Consider the following 21,870-nt stretch of genomic DNA (forward strand, 5'->3'; position numbering starts at 1 on the left):
TTTAGCTATGATTAGTGTTCGCAGTAGACTGACAATGAAAAGTACTGGTATTAAAAATAAAAGACATTGCAAAAAAAGTGCTGTTTAATTATTTTATTTAAAAAGACCTTAAGGCATCTTGATTAAAAAAAAAGTTTCAAAGTCTTTAGCAACTGACAAAAGACAGCAGACCATATTACATCAATATAATAAGTATATAACAGTATATTCACACATTGAAAAACCTGAGAATGGCTTTAAGAGACCATATAGAAAAAAAATTATCAGGTTGAGTTACGCAAATCTTTATTGAATTTTCAGTAAAAAAAAAAAGTGACCTTGAATATATTCCATTTAGGTCAAAAGGTAAACAGAACATGAATCAAATGCATAATGATTTACAAAGTATAACAGTTTCAAAGTCTTTAGCAACTGACAAAAACATTACAGGAGAGGGGACAAAGCATTTGTACATAAAGAGACCACAATTATATTCACATATTTACAAATGGCAAACCTTTCATAAGTACAAGTATCAAAACCTGACAATGAGGTTGAGAAAATAGAAAGTGAAAGAATAAAAAGTTAACATCTATCTAAAAGAGGAAGCTGTAAAAAATGTCTAATGTATCAGAGTGAAATCCATCTCACAACATCAGTTTGAAGTCATTTTGTCCCATCCCTTAAAATGGCTACCAACAGACAACAGTGAGGATAAACTGCACTCAAAGTACCATTCATTATATGAAACAAGAGTTAACACAAGCCTTTGAACACTAATAACTTAATGCAGTCATATAAATATATTATTTCTGCACATTCAAATTACCCATTTATTTTATTTTTTTTAAAAGGCACAAAACCCACACATATTTCTACAGCCATTGTCTCGGGAAGTATGTGCGAGATATTTCATGTTTAACAGCTTTGTAGTATACTGTGGATTGGCTGATCCCTAGCACATCCATCCAATCACAGTGGAGATCCTTGGGCAGACACTTCTCAGTGAAGATGCTCAGTATACTGCAACCACAAACCTAATTACAAAGGTTACGTTCTTATATCTACACAAGCATACCACTTAGAATAAATGCTCAATACATTGCTTAATTCTAAGTGATACGCTAGTGTTTACGAGAGCAGAGCCAAAGAAATAAGTAGAATCTGACTCAAACCACCATTGTTACATCTGGCATCAACTCTGAAGAAGTATCCTGGCTGACGTCAGGTGATAGGAAGTTCAGGCCCTGCGATCGTAGTCAGCGACCATCCTCTTGATGTGGGACAGTTTGGCCTTCAGGAATTTACACCTGCGCTTCTTCAATTGGTAATCTGCTGACTGTAGACCAGGAAGAATGGGTCAATGAAGGTACATTGTCTTCTGTAGCTGGTCTGAGATCAGGTTTGTTTTATGACTATAATAAGTGTGGTAAGTACAAGTGTATAGAAAGCTGGTTCTAAATCAGTTCACAAGGGACATGATAACCACATGTACTTTCTCAAACTTCATGACAATGTGGGACTGGGGTGTAGTACTCAGAAGAGACAAGAGGGAGTACATAAGGAAGTAGATCAAACAAAGAGGCGTTGCTTAAATGTTGTGGATACTTACCTTCTTTATGTCCTTTAGCCTGTTGTACTTTTCCATAGCATCCTGTAGGGGAGAGAAAGATTATTGAAAATGCAAACAAATATACTTCTCAAACAACTATCCCTCTCATGACCCCTTTCTTCCACACCCTAAAGTTAGCATGTGATTGGGAAACGATGCAACATATCATGGACATTTTCTCAATGTTATAGATAGGGCCCAGAGTTTTTACTGGCCACATGACCTGACCAGGAAAACCTTTCGAGGACCCTAGCTAGTTAGTTAAAGTGCACGTTAGAGACTGACTACATTCAGACTGCACAGAATCACTGATCAACAAATCAATTTCTTTCCCAAATAACTAGTCATTATGTGATCAAGATAGCCCAATCCTCACCAAACTGATTCCCTCAAACTCACCAGGAACTGGGGGCTTCCCTCCTGCAGCTCATCCAGCTCTCTGTCTACCTCTGACAGGCTCTTGTTGATGATGTCCAGCTCTCCCTGCAGGTCCTTGTACTCCTGGTGATCCCGGTCAAACTCACGCTTGTAGTCCACACGTTCCTGCTCATTGGCAATGGTGGGGAACTCACTGAGGAGAGAGAGAAAGGGGGGAAGAGATGGTGTGTCAGAATACACTTGAAAATGTTATTGTGGAAACCTAGACGGCAATATGTTTTCAGACTTTGTGGCACAGAACAGCAACTTCAATCTTGTAGTATCAATAGTAGCTGTCAACTAAAATACATACAACCATTATCACTACAACCGTAATTCTGTTACTCTCTCTGTACCTGTCGAAGTCATTGTCGTCGTCCAGCTCGTCCCCAGAGGAAGCGTAGTCTGTATCCTGCCCGTCAGTACGGCGAGGACGGCCGGCCCGTCTCTTCTTGGGCTTCCCTGCTGCTGAGCTGGCCATCTCTGAGCCACTGCTGTAGGGGGCGCTACTGTGCACAGGGAAGTCACAAACTACTGGAGGACTGGAGACAGACAAGGAAAGATGGGAGTCTTGATTTAGTACATTACGAAATGGAGTTGCCCCTATACAAACTGATCAAATTACTCAATTTAGTATTATTAACCATTGATGAACCAAAATGACCCGGATCAGTTAATGCGGGGAGCTTCACCTCCCCTAAGCAGTGATGAATGCTGTTGGATTGCTGTTGTAGGCCATTACAGCTACTGCCACATGCAACAGTTAAACAAATTAAAATTTAAAAAAGTGCCAAATTTGCACTGCCCATTTTTACTTTGCTGACAGGGTGTAAAGAATTGACACCAATGTTGTGTAATGGTGAATAGTGAATTAAAAATGAAAGCAAAACATTTCTGCTTCAAACAAGCATGACAAGGTGCATTAGTGTATTTCAGTCACCAGTCATACTGGTGGTTGAGTTGCGTAAAGGTTACAAGTCGTTTTGCTTGACTTTCTGGGGTGAGTTAAGCTGTGAGTCGATCTGCAGTACCATCCAGGACTGATGATTGCACTACAGGAAACATGAACATTTGGTTCTGACAGAAAGATTTCCTCATGCCAAATAATGATAAAAGGTTTATTCTGACATGAGACCATTCTCTCCAGCTATTTGTGTGATCACACACACACACACCACATGTCTTGCATTCCAGAGACCAGGGGTGGTATTTCTTTCTAAGTTCCTACATCTAAGATAATCATCACAGAAATAGACACACGGTCACTATTGTTCCTTAAAAACAACTGTCTGACATCCAGGTTGTGCGATAAACACTTTTTACAAATATAGTACAACCACTCTGGACTTTTATTTGGGACTAGGGAATGTACATAACTGATCATGGGATGATAGCCCATTTTTGCAAGGGGTCTGGTGACATCTTTTTTGAAGAATTGTATTCAAAAACAAATCCAAACTTGGTGAAATGCCAAGCAAGCTTATGCCTGACTTTCAATATGTTGCACAAGACAACAGTTGCTCCTCTCCAACAACGGAAATACAGACTTGTTCAATGTGATGATGATGTCATATTCAGATGGAAGGGAATGGAGTAGAAAGAAGGAATGCCACACCTCCTTCACTATAGCCCTCACCTACCATTCCCACTGTCCTTTCATAGCAGTGTCTTACAGTAAAATGGACTTTAAATGGACAGAAGATTTCATCCATTTTCACATTCTCTGTCTTCTGCACAGAAAATCACATATGCCCACACAAACACGCCCAGTCATCGCAGTACTGCAGCAAGCCCTAACATAATATCGTCCCCTCCCGGTGTGTAGAATAACACCATAAGATTTGGATCAACCGCAAACCTGCCATTACTGTGGAAGCACTACATTGGTCTGCACTGACAAGTATTAGGTGAACAATAGGTTATTAAAGAACTTAAACAACAGTAAAAAGACAGGCTATATTCAGTAGCGAGGCTATAAAAGTAGCGAGGCTGCATACAGACACTGGTTAGTCAGGCTGATTGAGGTAGTACGTACATGTAGATATGGTTAAAGTGACTATGCATATTTGATGAACAGAGAGTAGCAGTAGCGTAAAAGAGGGGTTGGCAGGTGGGACACAATGCATATAGCCCGGTTAGCCAATGTGTGGGAGCACTGGTTGGTCGGGCCAATTGAGGTAGTATGTACATGAATGTATAGTTAAAGTGACTATGCATATATGATAAACAGAGAGTAGCAGCAGCATAAAAAGAGGGGTTGGGGGGGGGGCACACAATGCAAATAGTCCAGGTAGCCATTTGATTACCTGTTCAGGAGTCTTATAGCTTGGGGGTAAAAACTGTTGAGAAGCCTTTTTGTCCTAGACTTGTCACTCCGGTACCGCTTGCCATGCGGTAGTAGAGAGAACAGTCTATGACTGGGGTGGCTGGGGTCTTTGACAATTTTTAGGGCCTTCCTCTGACACCACCTGGTGTAGAGGTCCTGGATGGCAGGCAGCTTAGCCCCAGTGATGTACTGGGCCGTACTCACTACCCCCTGTAGTGCCTTGCGGTCAGAGGCCGAGCAATTGCCATACCAGGCAGTGATGCAACCAGTCAGGATGCTCTCGATGTTGCAGCTGTACCTTTTGAGGATGTCAGGACCCATGCCAAATCTTTTTAGTTTCCTAAGGGGGAATAGGCTTTGTCGTGCCCTCTTCACAACTGTCTTGGTATGTTTGGACCATTCCATGTTTGTTGTTGATGTGGACACCAAGGAACTCAACCTGCTACACTACAGCCCCGTCGATGAGAATGGGGCGTGCTCGGTCCTCCTTTTCCTGTAGTCCACAATCATCTCCTTAGTCTTGGTTACATTGAGGGATAGGCTGTTATTCTGGCACCACCTGGCCAGGTCTCTGACCTCCTCCCTATAGGCTGTCTCGTCGTTGATCAGGCCTACCACTGTTGTGTCGTCTGCAAACTTAATGACTTAAATAGCCCACAACCATCTTGTTTCATGACCTAATGTTCCATGCACCCATGTAGATAGCTTTCCTTCCCTTTGGTAGTTCAAATCTTTTTGCTTAATTCCTAGTATAACATTATGAGAAGACATTATAAGGTAATTGGTCATTGATAAATTCCACAGATGTAATCTAGTCTGTACTAAAGTGGGCTGTAGTTGTAGAGTAAGCCTGTTTGTAACTGTACTGTATTGTCTGTACTCACGCTGGGCTGTCACTGTAGGGAGGTTTGTCGTAGTTGGTGCTGGTGTCGTCCAGGTGACTCCTGGATCCTCCAAACTTCTCTGGGTAGTCGGTCAGCACCATACCTTCATCAGGAAAACCTGACACATTGTTCACCTGCAGAGGGGACACAACATATACTTCAGTGACCTAACTCACAACAGCTGAGAGAGCCGCAACAGCTGAGAGAGCCGCAACAGCTGAGAGAGCCACAACAGCTGAGAGAGCCACAACAGCTGAGAGAGCCACAACAGCTGAGAGAGCCACAACAGCTGAGAGAGCCACAACAGCTGAGAGAGCCACAACAGCTGAGAGAGCCACAACAGCTGAGAGAGCATCATACCATTTGTACTATTTGAACCGCCTTAACATACAAATTGAAAAAAAAAGGGTCATCTGAACAGGTAGGCCTATATGTGTAGAGTGGGGCATTGAAATGCAGATGTACAGTAATAGAAGTATACTATCTCTGGGGAGTGAAATGCCACATCATGCTTAGAGTGAGTGAATCCTCATCAAAACAATGACATACTGTATTTGATGACGTTGTACCAACTTGATAGTAGACACATTTACGCTGACAGGTTGAGACTTGCGATTTTCTTCAGTCCAAAAAAAGAAGCAGAAATACTTCCCAGAGCAAAGCCAGCCACTACAGTAATGCTTGGAGCGTCGGTGTTGGGACTTTGATCACATCTGATATAGCTAATTGCATAGGTATAAGGCTAGCAATATGGTAGTACCTCTGACAGGCTAGGTGGAATGTTCACAGTATGGTTTACACCTACCCACTCCTCTCAGATCTCCACAAGTGCATAAGGGGTAGGTACTAAGTAGGTGTCATTTGTAGACAGACAGGATTTTCCCATCAGAGTAATCAGTAGACCAGGGAAGACACACTCATCCATACATTAACACTGCCTCAGCAATTTCAGAAAGGTTTTCACGAGCCACACAGCACTTCTCCGCCTCTTCAGTTTCTCAGGGTCATGTTGCTGTTCTGTAATGTTGTGCATGTGTTTACTTTGCTTGTATTGGTCAGCATGGGTTTAAATATTAGTTAGCTCTTCCTCCACATTGTCCTCTAGTGCAAAACTCAAATACCAGCTGTGAGTTTGGTGAAAAAAGCTGCAGTGTGTAAATGTTAAATAATTTTGTTGGGCCATACTGAAACTTACCTTGACTATCAGCCACTTACTATCTTGACTGAACTCACACGTCATTATCATGATTTAGGTATGTGGAAAGCGGGTGTTCTAAGAACAGTTTCAGAAACCATGATTCATCGTTGACTCATCTTTTTACTTTTGAGCATTGACCATGTTTTCCCTTAACTGCTTACTGTCCTCATTCAACAGAGACAATCTCTTGAAATAATATACCTCCCAACTGCCATTTTTGAAGGCCTTATTCCACCCACCATTTTACTGACTGGGAGTGAAACCACCATACACAAACCACACCCAGAAACTGAGTGTGAGAGAGCTCTCTCCTCATACCTCCAATGCTGCTGACTCTGGGAGAACAGGTCTTACTACTTTACCTATCAGACTACTGCTGTAGAACAAAACAGTCAACAGGCAGACATATTGGCCTGACTCACCCTTCTCCATGCATGAGAACACAATACCTGGTTTCACTGACACCACCAGAGGTCAACAACAACTCTGACCGCAGCAGTTTGTTCAGAGACGGAAAACCCTGAAGGGTTAAGGTGAACGAAGTGCTACAATTCTGTGTAGGCCGTCATTCATAACAACTGGAACGGTCTACAAAAATGTCCCCTCCTTTCTTCCTTCTTTCATACAGCCTTCAGGAAGGGAAAGAAACAAACTCTGCAGATACGATTTCCTACCTCTAGCACTGTAGCTGTACATGTTTAGAGGAAGTATTACCTTTGAATAGAATCTGAGAGCATTTCAATAGTGTAAAATGTCTTCAATCGTTTCTGTCCTATCCTCCATGATCACTGATCTGTTAGCGCCAAACAGGTGATATCAATATGAAACCGTATTGTCTCATTTCTTACAAGTGCATTTCCTTTGATCATTGTTTCCACATTTCCTCTCCTTGCTTCCCTCTGAGGTTTTGTGTGGGATGCAAGTGGAAGACAGAAGGAGAGGACACAAGGAATTTAAAAAATATATTTGACATTCATCCCCCATGTGTGCCCATCCACTCCCTAACTCACCCATGCCTCCACGTCCTGGGGCGGGGCCTCCTCGTTGATGACCTTCACCTTCCTCCACAGGACGTTGGACTTGCCATAGTTCCTGATCTTCTGGCGCGTCTTTAAGGCAAACACCATCATGATGATCAGAGCCGCCATCACCAGGAAGCCAAACACTATCGCTATGGCCTGGGTCAGGATGGGGAAGTTGGGTGAGACACACAGACCCAGACACCACCACAGAGATGAGAGGAAGTATGCGGCGAAAGGAGGAACACATACATCCCCTCTCTCACAAACACACAAAGTACACTCACCTCCTGAGGCTCCACCACACAGTAATGGTAGAGATACTGGTTGACCAACATTCCTGAAACCTGGGGCCCCTGGTACTGGGCACACAGGCCTGCCAGCTGGCTCCCATAGATCGACCCTGTAGATTGAGCCATGGGGTTCACCGCCACCAGGTACACTATAGTCGCTATGAGCATCAGCAGGGCCAGGATAGCACAGATGATCACCACAGCTAGGTAGAACCTTCTAGACTCTGACAGGCCCTGCCTCGACACCACGATGATGAAAATGACAAGGGCCGTGATGAAGCTGAATGCTGCCATGGCAATGATGAATCCTTTGCCGGTGCGAGGGTCATTGTAGTTCCCTCCGAGTCCGCCGTAGCCATAGTTGTTACCGGCGCCATAGGCACCACCACCGAAGCTACCAGAGTAACCACCGCCTCCATACGAGCTGCCCCCGTACGAGCTGCCCCCGTACGAGCTGCCCCCGTAACCACCGAAGCCAGACATGGCCCCCTGGCTGTCCCAGGCCAGCGTAGAGGCCACACAGGCGAATATGGCCACACAGAGGACGATGACGATGATGGACATCAGCTTGATGATGCCCGGGGGAGAGGTCCATTTGTAGAAGTGCTGGAACTCATCGTCGGGGTAGTAGGAGTATGCCGGCTGAGGTGGCTCATGACTGCAGAGGGAGACAGACAACCGATTAAACGTGGACTGTAACAGAGTGGGGGTGTCAAGTGTAAGAACATAAATTGTAGGATGAGCGAGTTAGCAAAGACAATTGTGTGTGAGACACATATAGAGGAGAGATATAAACTGCCTTGGGTTAACAACACAATCTACAATCTCTATTGAGCAAACACCTCGTATAGTATGAGTATTCGCACTACTATGGTTTTCGATAAACATAATACAAGATCAAACCTTTAGGTAAAAGTTCATGCCTTTTCCACCCAAACAAGTATATCAAATATGTATAGGTCAGGAAGGTCATAAACCTTTTGACAAAGATATAGTAGGGCTAAAGTAAAAGTTAAGACTCACTATCCATCTGACTCATAGGGAGGCGGACTCCCGTTGGGCTTGGAAGACATTCCTGAATCCACAGGGGCCCGAAGGGTCTCTCTCTTTAAAACTGTTTGAGCTCTGTTGGAGAGAAAAACATTAGAATAAAGCAAAGAAACATACATCACTGCATCAGTGTCCACAGGAGGGTTACAAAACACAGGGAATAATGACACAAGGCTTCCTCCCCAAGGGAAACAGTGAGAACAGGTGTGACAAAAAAAAGCCCCAACAGTCCACAAAGAGGTGTTTTCAGTGGGGTACTCAGCTTTAAAAAAATGAGAAGACAATTATCTGCGGTATTCTCTAATCCACATAAACCATATGGCTTGTCAACCAGGTTAAATTTATATCTGCAACATTTTGAACCTGAATAATGACACAGTAACTGACATGTTTTACTGATTTCTTAAATGAGGGTTCCCCAACTGGCTGCCACAGGACGAATTTTAACAGCGGGTGGATTTATTTGGCCCCCCAAGTTTTCTGAACAAAAAAAATGTCATTGTTGGACATAAAATACTGTAAAAACAAATATAAGCAAGGTTTGAAATGATTATGTTTTAGGCAAATAAATTATATATTATTGAAGTCAATTTGCAATCGACAAACTATTTGTAATTATTTTCAGCTCCTCCCCGACCATCCGCTCCAAGTGGGGGAAAAAAAGAAGTCGGCCCTTGCATGAATCTAGTTGATGATCCTGGTGTTAAATCATAGGCTACTCATAACCAATCAAATAATATCAGTAAAGCGTTTGAACTAGGCTGAACAAATGTTGATACAAAAAAATACTTTTGTTGAGTTTCCAACAACGACATTTTAATTCATATTAAAAAAACAAAGATAACATTGCTAAAAAAGATCATGTGATCTTACCACAAACACGATTTCCCAATGAAACAAACGTTCCACAAAATAAAGCCAAACCACTCACCTGTTGGAAAATAGTCAGCGCGTCTGACACCTGCAGTTTCTGGTGAAATTCCGTCCGATTCTCAATAACAAGCCACACCTTGTTCAGGTGTGTCATCATCAAAATATGACCCGCCCCTTCACCCCGAACCACACACACACACACACACACACACACACACACTTCCCCGCCCCCGAATGTGAAGGGTGTCGGGTTTCCTCCTCTCATCTCCATCAGGCAGGCTAGTACCACAATAAAGAGTTGTAACAACGAAAAATTTAAAGAAGCGAAACAAAGTCAAGAGAAGTGAAACAAATGCACGTGCACTAATAGGTTTTATTTTGGCTGCTTGATAGGCCTACAAGAGGCTTCCTCTGGGAGTAGTCTAGGCTAGCCTTTTTTCTTCCCTTGTATGTCTTCCATTCAGTTCGGTGGTAAGCAAGTGTCAGAAGCCAGAAACATATTTATATACATCCCTGCGGAATACATATAATGGAAAACATCTAGTTTGTTACAAGTGTTATTGAATACCTGCAAATGCAGTAGGCCTATATCACACGTTTGCATAAAGCAGACTGTAATCGATGGATTTTCCATCAGCAAAAATGCTTTACTGTAACATCAATGACAAAAGTAAACTGCCAACTGTATGCAGACCCTGTTATTTCAGCCTGTGAGCTATCAACAACAACTGCTTGTTTTTCAATTTCAGACATATTTTACTGTATGTTTTTAAGGAGAGTGGCAAATTGACAGCTCTGCTTGTAGGGCCTACTACTAAATAATACAAAAACAGACATACAATAGCAGAGGTGTAGTCTCAAAGACAGCAAGCATCAATTCATCATGGATGACTTTCGAAAGAACCCCCAAAAACCTTTCTAAATATCACATTTGGTCTAATACAGGAAGAAAACATTTAAATGCAATAAAGCAAGTGAGATGTTTGTTCATACTCACAAAATGATAGAAGACAGACATAAATATAACATACATTTATTTACATTAACACACCAAGGCACATGCAAAGGTTATTCACTACTACAAACTGCTAGTCTAAAACAAGTGGAGGAAATAAGTAGTGTTGTTTAATGAAATGGTAGAACATGGTACTAAAACTACACAGAAATTAGTGTGGTCATTAAATATATTTGGAATTGTGTGTGATCATAAAAACTTTCCAAAAAGCACAATCATCACTCAGGAGGGACACCTGTATGTTACCTGATTCTTACAATATGATGATTTGGAAATTCACAAATCCTCCAGATGGTCAGTGTATAACACAGACAGTCTTGAGATACAGCAGTTGAAGAGTTCAGGTAGTAAACCATACCCAAAGTGAGCCATAGAATCAAGGTTACCTCATAAGTTAACTTTGGATAGTGGTTGTAAAGTTTGCACAGTGGCCATAAAGTTTGTACAGTGGTTGAGCAAAAACAAAATGGATTGCAACATGACAATCGTCATCACTCTAGTGTTACGATGATTCAGTGAGCTAGGAGTCAATGGATGGAGGGAGTATAAAAAAAGTGATTGATAAAAGCATGTAAAATGTAATATGTAAACGCATGCAACAATTTCCATGATCCATCATTCATTTGAAGGATTATAGCCTAATCCTGTTCTCCCTTTGTGAAACACTTGAGCAGCTGGTGTTGCGTGAGTATAGTGAAATGGATTAGAAGGCCTTAGATACAGTGGTATGTCCAGTTACAGTACCATACTTGTCTTTGTTTGCATATCAAGGTCATTTTCAGTAAAAAAAAAGTAAAGCATTGCTCCAGATGCCCCTTTGGTCAATTCTCCATCATGCGCATACACACAGTCACACACACACACACACACTCCAGTTTCTTTTGGGGTTTAATTACGAAAATATACAGGTGAGTAACCAGCTTGTTCCGGTTCAAAAAGAAGTGCAGTCTCTGAAAGGAAAGGGACACCATTTTAAACCACCGTTCCAACCAGTCTGAACCGGTTTCATTCCTAATCAAATTTAAACAAAAAATGGCTCCCATCTGTTGCACTGGTCCCCATATGTTTTCCATTATTTTAAACTGGTCCCTACTAGTTTTAACTGGTCTCCTACTGGTTCCCAGTGGTCTCCCCAGACAGATAGGCCATGCTGGTTTAGCCGTAGCCATCGTTCCACTCCATGACCTTGTCGTACTCGTGGATCTTCTGTTTAATGTGGGCCAGTTTGTTCTTCAGGTATTCACAGCGCTCCCTCTTCTCCTGGAACGTAGGATCCTAACAGCGAGAGAGAAGAGTACTTTCAGATTTCTTGTATTTTCAAACTAACCAAACCAATCAGTTATCCTGCAATGATCTGGCAAATCAAAATCCAGTTTAAAGAGTTACTGGCATATGCATCATTGCATGGCAGAACTCTGGCATCATGGATCATTCTGGTATTAAACAACTTTGTGAGTTAGTAGAGTGTGCCAGGGAGAAGAAGCTTAGTACTACTTTTTTATACAAGTTCAGCTTGTGCATTTCCCCTGACCCCACTCCTTTTAAATAGAGAAGAATAGAGACTATCAGCACTGTGCTGAATATGAAGTGATGCCGTTTCCTCTAACTCTAGGTTTCGAGAAAACACAATGAGCCCATTCATGTGAGAAGGTTTGCAAGGAAATTCAATACTCCCTCATGCCGGAACAGAAGCACACACACGTTATGTTTTTCGATCCTCGTCGGGACCTAAAATACATTTCCTTAAAAAAAAAAAAAGATTTTCCCTAACCCTAACCTACCCTAATTGTAACCCGAACACCTGAATTTAAAATAACCAATGTCCTCATGGGGACAATGTCCCCACGAAGGAGAATTTTCCTTGTTTTACTATCCTTGTGGGGACTTTGTGATTTTAAGGACCCACAAGGATAAAAGAACCAACACACACACACACACACACTTCCCCTCTCTGCCCACTCATGCTTGATTAATCTTTCCCACAGTGGCAGTATAGATTAACAACCACAGGTGATTTACTACACCCTGTCTGCTAATGGTGCTTCATTTACAAGGATAGGCTAGGTCTTTTCATCTGAATATAGGGCCAATTGGAGTAAGCAACTGTTACAATATGGGCAGCTGAATTAGTGAATGGGCAGCTGAATGATTGAGAGAAAGGCAGGGGACAAACTCACATTTTTCTTCCTCTGGTACTCCTGAAGGATTTTGTTTACGCGGTCATACTCCTGGTGAAAAAAAGATAATGCAAGATTGTAATGAGTTCAAAAATCAGAAAACTTCAGGAATCGAAAGTTTTGAGAGGAAGTGGAGGGTGGAGGAGAAGTACAGGAGAGAGGAAATAGAGGGGGAGGATTCAAGGAAGTCTGAGGACAGGATGAGGCAGAGCACCACAATGAGAGCAGAACAAACAACTACTTAGTGTTGATATTCTCAATATGGCTTCCTCTCTTTGTCCCATCGGCACTGATCGGAAAACATGCTAGGTGAAAGCAATATGGCTGACGTTTATAATGCCATTTCCTTTCACCTATCCAGTTATTTTAATATCGGTGTTAATTCCAGCAGACAAGGAGAGAGGAAGACTCTTAGAGCAAATAGATGCGATCAACGAGAAAAGAACAAAAACAATAAACAGGAAGTGAATGTGTGGTTGCATAACAGCAGGACATGGCCAATCACCATCTGGCTGTTGGGGTGCTGGGGTAGGGCACGCATCATGGCGTCCAGCTCATCAAACTTCCTGGTGGTGGCCTGCACGTCGGCGTGGAGCTCCTTGTACTCAGAGTACTGGTCATTGAACACAGCCCGATACTGGTCACGCTCATCGACCGTACGGATGGTTGGGTACTTACTGCAGGGGGGAAGAGAGTGGGCAGCGGAGGAACAGAGGATTCATTATTACAACACGAGAGGCAGAAAGCAAAGGGGGCTTCCTCCATGGTAGACAGTGTAACTTTACTTCCAACAACAGGTCTAGAAAGAACACAGGGTAGCCTACTTACTACAGTGAAACAGAGATCAGTCACACTTTACATAAATGAAATGTATTAATGCAAGGTATTAATGTATTTACTTTACAAAGTGTTTTTATTAAGGTATACAGTTATTGTTGTCAATGTAAATGCACAGTTACTACACCCTTTACTAATTAGAAACACAATTTTCCTGTTGTCTTATTACTATTCAATGTAACCTAATATGTACATACCATGAAGAACTGGGTAATTACATTCTGAGTACTAAAATAGTTGCATGGCATTAGGGCAACTCAATGTAAAGTGTTAAACTTAAACAGGCTAAATGATTATAGGAGGGGTAAGAACAAACAGGGTCATTGTTATGGGAGTGATAAAAACAACAAAGGATATTTACATCAGGAAGGCCGAAAATTCAACATTGTGCTCACTACGAGTGGCGAAAATGTGTGGGATCAAAAACAGCAAAGAAGCAATTTTTCTCCTGAACGCTTAGGATTTGCCCCCAAAATGTCCAGAGAAATAAAATTACAATTCCTGTCTAGACTGGTTAGGCAGCGCTTGAATTTACATATGGCTCATGGTTTTTGTTTAGTGGGAAGTACAATCAGCCCACATGACACTCTACTTATAAAACCGCCAGAGGACTCAGTAAGCGTTGCACGTAACACATTCTACCTTTGTGCTAGATTGACTATCCTTTTTTACACCCGCTTAACATCACAGGGCAGATATTTGTCCTAATAATTTAACATCCTAAGCATAATTCTATACACCAATGCAATCTCTGTGCATTCCCTGAAAGCTTTCAAATAATCTAAATTCAGATTTGAACATGGTGCTTGAATTCTATCAATAAAACCCCTGTATCAACTACTCTCCCACTGCCCTGTGTGTGAAGGTGCCACTCACGCTATATAGTCAGGCATGATGACTGGTTTGGGGATGTGACCAGAAGGGATAGCTCCCTGTAGAACCTTCGGTGGCCCTGCCTTGGGTACCGCAGCCTGGATGGGAACCACAGTAGAACCCTGAATTGGCTCTGGAACAGGCATCTGGGAGAAAGAAGAACAAAGACAGAACCATAGAAATATGAAATATAGACCATGGTTGTAACTGGAGTATGTGTAACACTGTAAGGAGCTGATCAACACCAGAGCTTTCTTTCTTGGCATTAAGCCATAAATAAAAACATTAAGCACAGTGGTAAATGCTTACCAAAGACCGTGCCGCAGGGAAATCTGTCGTATGCATCTGCGTGATAACAAAACAGAAGTTGTGTAAAAGTCTAAAATGACACTTCTGCAAAAAAACGTAGAGCTTATATTTATGTAATATAAGACTGCATATACACTGAGTGTACAAATCATTATGAACACATTCCTAATATTGAGTTGCACCCCCCCTTTTGCGTTCCACAGAGATGCTGGTCCATGTTGACTCCAATGCTTCCCACAGTTGTGTCCTTTGGATGGATGTCCTTTGGGTGGTGGACCATTCTTGATGTACATGGGAAACTGTTGAGCATGAAAAACCCAGCAGCGTTGCAGTTCTTGATACAACCAGTACGCCTGGCACCTACTACCATACCCTGTTCAAAGGCACTTAAATCTTTTGTCTTGCCCATTCACCCTCTGAATGGCACACATACACAATCCATGTCTCAATTGTCTCAAAGCTTAAAAATCCTTCTTTAACCTGTCTCCTCCCCTTCATCTACAGTGACTGAAGTGGATTTAACAAGTCACGTCAATAAGGGATCATAGCTTTCACCTGGATTCATCTAGTCAGTTTGTCGTGGAAAGATCAGGCGTTCTTAACATTTTGTACACTCAATGTATACAGCATACAGAAAGACAAGGTCACACTTGATTTGGAACGTCCATCTGTAGATGCTGTACAGATGGTCAAACTAAAATAAAAGATTAAGGTTAGTTCTCGAATAAGGGTTAAGGTTAGTTCTAGAATAAGGGTTAGGGTTAAGGTTAGTAGATAGTTTAAATGTTACTGAGTCTGTAGAGCATCTACAGATGGACTATCCAAATAAAATGTTACCAAAAACTATTGCTCCAATATTTTCATAACTAGAACAGATTTTCTTCCTCACATGAGAACTGAATGAAAGCGATAGAACAAGTGGTACCTGAGCTGCCTAGCAATTAACATAGAACATAGCAAGCTACCATGGCAACCCCCATCCACTAATGAACAATGTTCTCTCAATGGACCATCACTCAGTGTGAACGCGCACATGCACTCATTCACACCCCTCTCACCCTTTCTCATTAGGGTAGTGGTTCACACAGCTTTATTTTCATTGCCAAGCTTGCATCAACTGTTGGATTTTCTGATTCAGACAACAGTGAATGCAAATCATATGTATTCAGAGTACATTATTTGCGTTACTTACCTGCAACTTACATTTCTGTGATGATGTCTAACTTTCTTCTCAGTCCTAACTTTTAACCTAACCCCGTGCCTCAGGCACACACCCACACAATCTCACCTCCAGGCCGTACTTTTCCCGGTACATGCGTGCCTGCTCGTGCCGCCACAACTTCAGACACACAATGGCCCCGATCAGGTAGATCACCATGGTGACGAACAGAAAGATGATGGCGGCTGTCTGTCCGGCCTCGGTGCGGCAGAAAGCCCCGTTGATACCATTGTTGAAGACGGGAAGGGAGCAGAGACCGCCCCGCGTGGTGTCCCTGACGTAGACTACAGCTAATAATGATAGTAGTATGGTCATTTAGTAAATACTTTTATCCAACGAGTCAACACAGTTACTGTATATTATTATAAAATGTATGGCCCATGCCGGAGTCAATCACAACACTGGTGTTACACGTATCATGCTATAACCAGCTAAGCAGTTGGAAGAACCACAAATAATAGTAACCATCATCATAGTTTGCATTGACATAGCATTGCATTCTCTCTCTAAAGTGTGTAGTTCACTTCCCACCCACCTGCAGCCATGTAGAGCACGGCCATGGCCAGGTTTATAGTAAACTCAGTCAGGGGCCACCAGGAGGAATCCAGTAAGATGGTGCGGTAGTACATAGTCATCCCTATCACCAACAATATCACAGTCACTATCCAGGCCAGCCCAGCCACAACTAACACAAATGGAGTCTGAGGACCCGAGTAGTAGGACCCTCCGGTGCCTGCTCCATACATTCCCCCTCCGTAGCCTCCGTATGCACTTCCAGGTGAGGAGTAGCCAAACATGTTGAACCACTCGTTGTCCTTGTGCACGTACGCGCACACGCAGGCAAACACCGCTGCACCCAGCAGCAGCTCCACGCATCCCAGAATCCTCAGCAGGCCCGCCCAGGACTTCATGTAGCCGTAGCGCTCGTGGTACTCTTCCACCCGCTCGCTGTAGGTGAGCGCCGTGTGGAGTGTGCGTCCCGAAATTGACTCTTGGTGGTCGCCCACTCCCAGGAGCTCCTTGCGGGAGTTGTAGCTGCTTCCCCCCGACCCCCCATAGGGGTCCCGGTAGGATCTGGGCAGGGAGGGCGAGTGTGGGGGCGAGCAGCGCACCCCGCCACTGGTGCTGTTGTTGTTGTTAGAGGAGGAGGAGGAGGCAGGCATGGGACAGGGCTTGCTGCTGCGGAGGCTGGTCCCTCGGAAGAAGCTCTTCCACGAGTCAGGGATGAAACGGTGGACCGGTTTGATGTCGAGAGCCGGGTCTAGTTCGAGGTGTGGATCTGGGTCAGGGTCTGGGTTATTCTCACTGACGCTGGGGTCATACTCGGGCCCCACAGGGGGCTGGTCGGGCAGGGGAGGGGGCGGAAGGGGATCAGAGCTCAGGGCTAGTTCGGTGCTCCGCTGGTACCTCAGGGGTTGAAGGTCAAAGGGGTCGTTTCGGCGTAGGGAGCCTGGCGGGACCTGGTCATAATGGGGTTCATGACGGACACGCTCAGTGCGGCCGCAGGGACCTCCTCCAGAGGTCATGGGGAAAGAGATGAGCCCTGCACACACATACCCGCACACGAGTACACACAAAAGTTATAGTGTCCTTTTCAAAACAGCTAAATATCAAAAAGTTTTATATTTCACAAAAGTATTCAAATGCTTTTAGGATGATTGGCATGACAATGAAATAAGTACAGCAAGAAGACATTACAAGAGCACAATAAATAAGGAAAGCAGAAGCAGGAAATGTGTCAAAACAATCAGAAATCCCAGATCCCAAACTTAAAAAACAGGCACACCACTGATAACGTCAACCAATGCACAATGTAATGCTATACCAAACCATAGATACCAGCCCAAAACTATATGCTAACCCAAGCACCATAGAAAACTAACCCTAAACCATAGGTCATCAACAATGGTAGAGAACTGGAGTACCTGCACTTAAGGTGTTTTCACACTTGGTCCCTTTCAGCCAATTTTTTTTGGCAGTTTGCTTAATTTTCTCCAAAGAAACTAAGACCCCTCAAAAGATCCCCTGAAGCGAACCGAACTGAGACCATCTCAAGAGGTGGTCTGAGTTCAGTTCGCTTGAATTCCATTGTCCTAAAAATGGGAACCGGACTATGTGAATGCAACACTCCCCAGGTTCGTGTGTCATTATTCCCGCACCACACACTAGACTACTGCAACACCGTTTCCCCTGCCCTAAACCCTCACATTGGTGCCACAAAAGAGAGAATATGATGATGTTCAGGTTCCCCCCCAAAAAAGATGTCTTGTCCTGCTCTTTGTAAAAAATCCAGAGTGCATGCTGGAGAAATATCTTGGTTCCTTTCTAAACATAGCAATGCCAATGCAAAGAGGACAAAATAGCTGAAGTGAACTGAGTTATTTAGCACTTTAAAGAGGACTGCGATCAGTTCTTTTAAAGAGGCCAATATGTGAAAACACCCTAAAAGTACCAATGAATGAGTGCAAGTTGAGTCAGGAACACATTTTTGTGCCACAACTAAATAAGGAAGTACTGCAGTTTCAAAACTGCAATCTTTTTTTGTAAGGGTTGGATAGTCAGCGAAGTGTTGCTTTAATTAGTAGCAGTAGTGACACAAAAATATATTATTGATGATCATCAGCCAGCATGCCATCTTCAATTGGAGAGGATAAATTATGTTATTAGATGATGATAAATGAACATACTGTGTTGGAATACCTCTTTCACACGCAGTCACTCAGCACGACTTACATTGGCTTGCAGGTCAGAGTGCAAACCTTGTCTGGACATACAGATCATACATACATCCAGGAATCACCTGCACACAAAAAGATGAGTCTTTGGGTTTATACACACATTAAATGGATACACATACTACAATGTAATTGACTAAAAATGCAAGTCTCCAAAATCATTGAGGTGGTAAAAGAAAAGAGTAGCCCGGGGCTAAAGCACTATATCATTATAGCCTACTGATAAAACAAATAATAAAACAATGCATTTGAATTGTTCAAAATGCATTTTGAATTGCCCTGCAATTTGTGAAAGCAAACCATTCAAAATATCTATAACACTATTAACAAAAACATAAGAGTATTTCACAGGTGAAGTAAAACAACCATTGAAAGACAGGAATAATTAGGCCTACCATACGAAATGGTATATTATTGCTTATTACACTATCACTTGACTTGAAACAAAATATAACTTAATACGTTATATTGTATCCAGCACCCCTGACTCAGTCGTTTCAAAGGGCACATTCGCTGTAATGGCAGTTCAGTCTACCTTTTCATTGTCTGTGAATGTTGGATTTAGTTTGTCGCATTTAATAATGAAGACAGGTTTATAACCTACTTGGACGTAATAGTGGATTGTGCATTTGGTAAGGCTATCGGCAATAGGCTATCCGAATGCAGTCGTTGCGACGAATTAGAAACTTGACTCCCTTCTCCGGCAACACTGAGGTGAAAAGTTATTTCAAAATATGTTATGGTAAAGCTATAGACTTCTGTCTACGTGGTCATTTACAAAAATGGTGATTATTAGAGTGCGTTGTTGAAATAGTTTGGGCTTACCTTTGCCCCTGCTAAATTAGCTTGTTTTCTCCAGTAGTATTTCTCCCAGTTTTTTCCCTTGCAGCTCAGAGGTTGTTTTCCACTAGATAGTGCAGACTTTAACCACGTGACAAGCCCATCCCTGGGAGTGACGTCAGTCGAAAAAGTACGATCTACCTGTAGCATCGCGCCAAGAAAGTGAGCTCGATTTAGCTGTCCCGGCACACCGCGTGACTCATTTATTAGTCCTAAAGTGCACTGTCCTCCCGCTGGCCAGGTCAGATCAGCCAAATCGAGCGCAACTGCAATTAGACTAGAGGGCTGTGTGGAAATAAGATTACACTAGGGAAGTGATACTGATGACTAATTTATGACTGGTTATCGATAGTGAAGGCACACAGCCTAGAGGTAGCCTATCACTGTTTATCTTTCTCTTTTTTTATTTCCCTTAATTCTCACAGTCTCTTTCTCTCTCTTTCTCTCTCTCTCTCTGCAGGGATGTTGTGATTCCCTACGGTCAAATAAACTGACAAAGGACACATTATAATGAATACAGCAGAGTACAACACAACACAGTATAAGATCTGTTACTGATTAAACATAATCCCTGATGCGATAGTCTGGATATCCGATTGTTTCTAAACTCAACAGTAAAACATCAAATTGTTGTCTTGCCTAATGTTTAGCAAGTTTGGAAAGACAACAACAAATTGGCTAAAACAGAAAAGACCGACACCCAGACCAATGGTGTTATGTGCAACTCATAAGAACCAGGTTGCAGCAGGGATAGACATGTCAGGCCGTTTAACAGCAACAGGTTGTCTGAAGGAGCCTGTCTGCCTCACACACACACACACACACACACACACAAGATGTTCACTGTACCCTGCAATCACACGTGACTATCAAACACTGAAAAAAACCTTCACCTCACTGATGTTAAAGGACCCCTGACAGTGGTCACAGAGATCACGACACAGACGCATCGTTATGCATCTGTGTCGTGGTTGTGAAAATACTGTATCACTTCCGATTTCATTGCTATCATCCACACATCAAATACATTAAATCAAGCGCACCTGTAGGTATTCATTGCAGATGGAGTAGCAGAGATTTGACAAGCACAGAACTTGCACAATTGAAAAGTGCAGAACATCCATTAACTGACCGCCAGGGGGCAGACATGCTGCACAAAACAATAAGAGCTTGTATATTATACATTATAGTGCATTTTAAATATGTGAATATTGAGAGTAACGAGTATTTTCTCAGGCTAATCTGACACACATGAATAGAACAGTCATGTCATATTAATGTATCTTTTCACCCACAGTGAGCCCATTCCTGAAGTGTTGAACTGTTGCACCATCTACAGCCATGATGGTTATTATTTTACCCTGCTGGTCATCTATAAACATTTACACGTCTTGAAAAACGATCTGGCATTAATGACCTCGTACTCTTAAATCTCCAACTGGTTCAGCCAGAAGAGGACTGACCACCCCTAGGCGCCTGGTTCCTCTCTAGGTTTCTTCTTAGCACAGGAGGTTGGTGGCACCTTAATGGGGAGAATGGGTTTATGGTAATAACTGGAGCAGAATTAGTGGGATGGTATCAATTATATCCAGGGGCGCAATATGTCCCCCCCACATTTTGAAATTGCATTTTTGCCCCAGAGGCAATGATGTGCTTAAATAAAAAAGTTATGTCCCCCCCACTTCTAAAACCAAAGTTGCCCCCTGATTATATCAAGCACATTGTTTGATGCCATTCCATTAGCTCCGTTTCAGCCAGTATTATGAGCCATCCTCCCCTCAGCAGCCTCCACTGCTTCTTTGGTTTCTGCCTACTAGGGAGTTTTTCTTAGCCACTGTGCTTCTGCATCTGCATTGCTTGCTCTTTGGGGTTTAAGGCTAGGTATCTGTAAAGCACAACTGCTAAATAAAATACATTTGATTTGACTGATAACGTTTGTGTTTACCAGTTTACAAACAAATGATTACAGTAGTGGAAACAAAAGTAAAAGGAGTGTACCTTTAATGCCATAGATTCATACCCAACATTAGACCAAGAAAGGGTGATGGGGTGAGACATGAAGACCGTACTTTAATTAACTTTAATATACATAACAATGGACATCTTGATTCACATGAGAAAACGTATGAAGAATTCTAAAATGATAAGAGGGGCAAAACAGAGCATGTTTTTTTGTATTGTAATATAAAATAAATACTTCAAGTGATCCATTAC

At 42.6% G+C, this 21,870-nt stretch overlaps 2 protein-coding genes across 8 annotated transcripts; both read right to left on the reverse strand.

Moving 5' to 3' along the window:
• Positions 1–78: 78 nt before the first annotated feature.
• Positions 79–9,806, reverse strand: oclna (occludin a). Of its 2 annotated transcripts, none has more exons than XM_029709696.1 (9): positions 9,710–9,806; positions 8,752–8,853; positions 7,723–8,386; positions 7,427–7,594; positions 5,219–5,352; positions 2,365–2,550; positions 1,991–2,162; positions 1,592–1,633; positions 79–1,318 (listed from the first exon to the last, which is right to left on the reverse strand). In XM_029709696.1, the coding sequence occupies exons 2-9, from the start codon at positions 8,799–8,801 to the stop codon at positions 1,220–1,222; spliced, it is 1,515 nt and encodes a 504-aa protein (XP_029565556.1). In that variant the 5' UTR covers positions 8,802–8,853; positions 9,710–9,806; the 3' UTR covers positions 79–1,219. The 2 variants fall into 2 exon arrangements, with proteins under 2 accessions (XP_029565556.1, XP_029565557.1); XM_029709697.1 differs by lacking the exon at positions 9,710–9,806 and adding an exon at positions 9,652–9,674.
• Positions 9,807–10,006: 200 nt separating this feature from the next.
• Positions 10,007–19,989, reverse strand: marveld2a (MARVEL domain containing 2a). 6 transcript variants are annotated; one of them, XM_029709695.1, is made up of 10 exons: positions 19,642–19,988; positions 19,421–19,525; positions 18,815–18,881; positions 16,617–17,624; positions 16,151–16,371; positions 14,863–14,898; positions 14,557–14,699; positions 13,349–13,520; positions 12,844–12,894; positions 10,007–11,941 (listed from the first exon to the last, which is right to left on the reverse strand). In XM_029709695.1, the coding sequence occupies exons 4-10, from the start codon at positions 17,605–17,607 to the stop codon at positions 11,822–11,824; spliced, it is 1,734 nt and encodes a 577-aa protein (XP_029565555.1). In that variant the 5' UTR covers positions 17,608–17,624; positions 18,815–18,881; positions 19,421–19,525; positions 19,642–19,988; the 3' UTR covers positions 10,007–11,821. The 6 variants fall into 6 exon arrangements, with proteins under 6 accessions (XP_029565555.1, XP_029565551.1, XP_029565552.1 ...); XM_029709691.1 differs by lacking the exon at positions 19,421–19,525 and having other exon boundaries at positions 18,769–18,881; positions 19,642–19,989; XM_029709692.1 differs by lacking the exon at positions 19,421–19,525 and having other exon boundaries at positions 18,782–18,881.
• Positions 19,990–21,870: the final 1,881 nt, after the last annotated feature.

Source organism: Salmo trutta, chromosome 23 (genome assembly GCF_901001165.1).
Source record: "Salmo trutta chromosome 23, fSalTru1.1, whole genome shotgun sequence".
Classification (NCBI taxonomy): Eukaryota; Metazoa; Chordata; class Actinopteri; order Salmoniformes; family Salmonidae; genus Salmo; species Salmo trutta.

Coding starts and splice junctions, on each gene's coding strand:
- oclna (XM_029709696.1), bottom strand. CDS start 8,801: ATGTCTTCCAAGCCCAACGGGAGTCCGCCTCCCTATGAGTCAGATGGA. Junction 2,551..5,218: donor CCCTACAGTGACAGCCCAGC/GTGAGTACAGAC, acceptor GTCTGTCTCCAG/TCCTCCAGTAGTTTGTGACT. Junction 1,634..1,990: donor AGGGAAGCCCCCAGTTCCTG/GTGAGTTTGAGG, acceptor TCTCCCCTACAG/GATGCTATGGAAAAGTACAA.
- marveld2a (XM_029709691.1), bottom strand. CDS start 17,607: ATGACCTCTGGAGGAGGTCCCTGCGGCCGCACTGAGCGTGTCCGTCAT. Junction 16,372..16,616: donor CGTGCTCTACATGGCTGCAG/GTGGGTGGGAAG, acceptor TATCATTATTAG/CTGTAGTCTACGTCAGGGAC. Junction 12,895..13,348: donor AGCACCCCAACAGCCAGATG/GTGATTGGCCAT, acceptor TTTTTTCACCAG/GAGTATGACCGCGTAAACAA.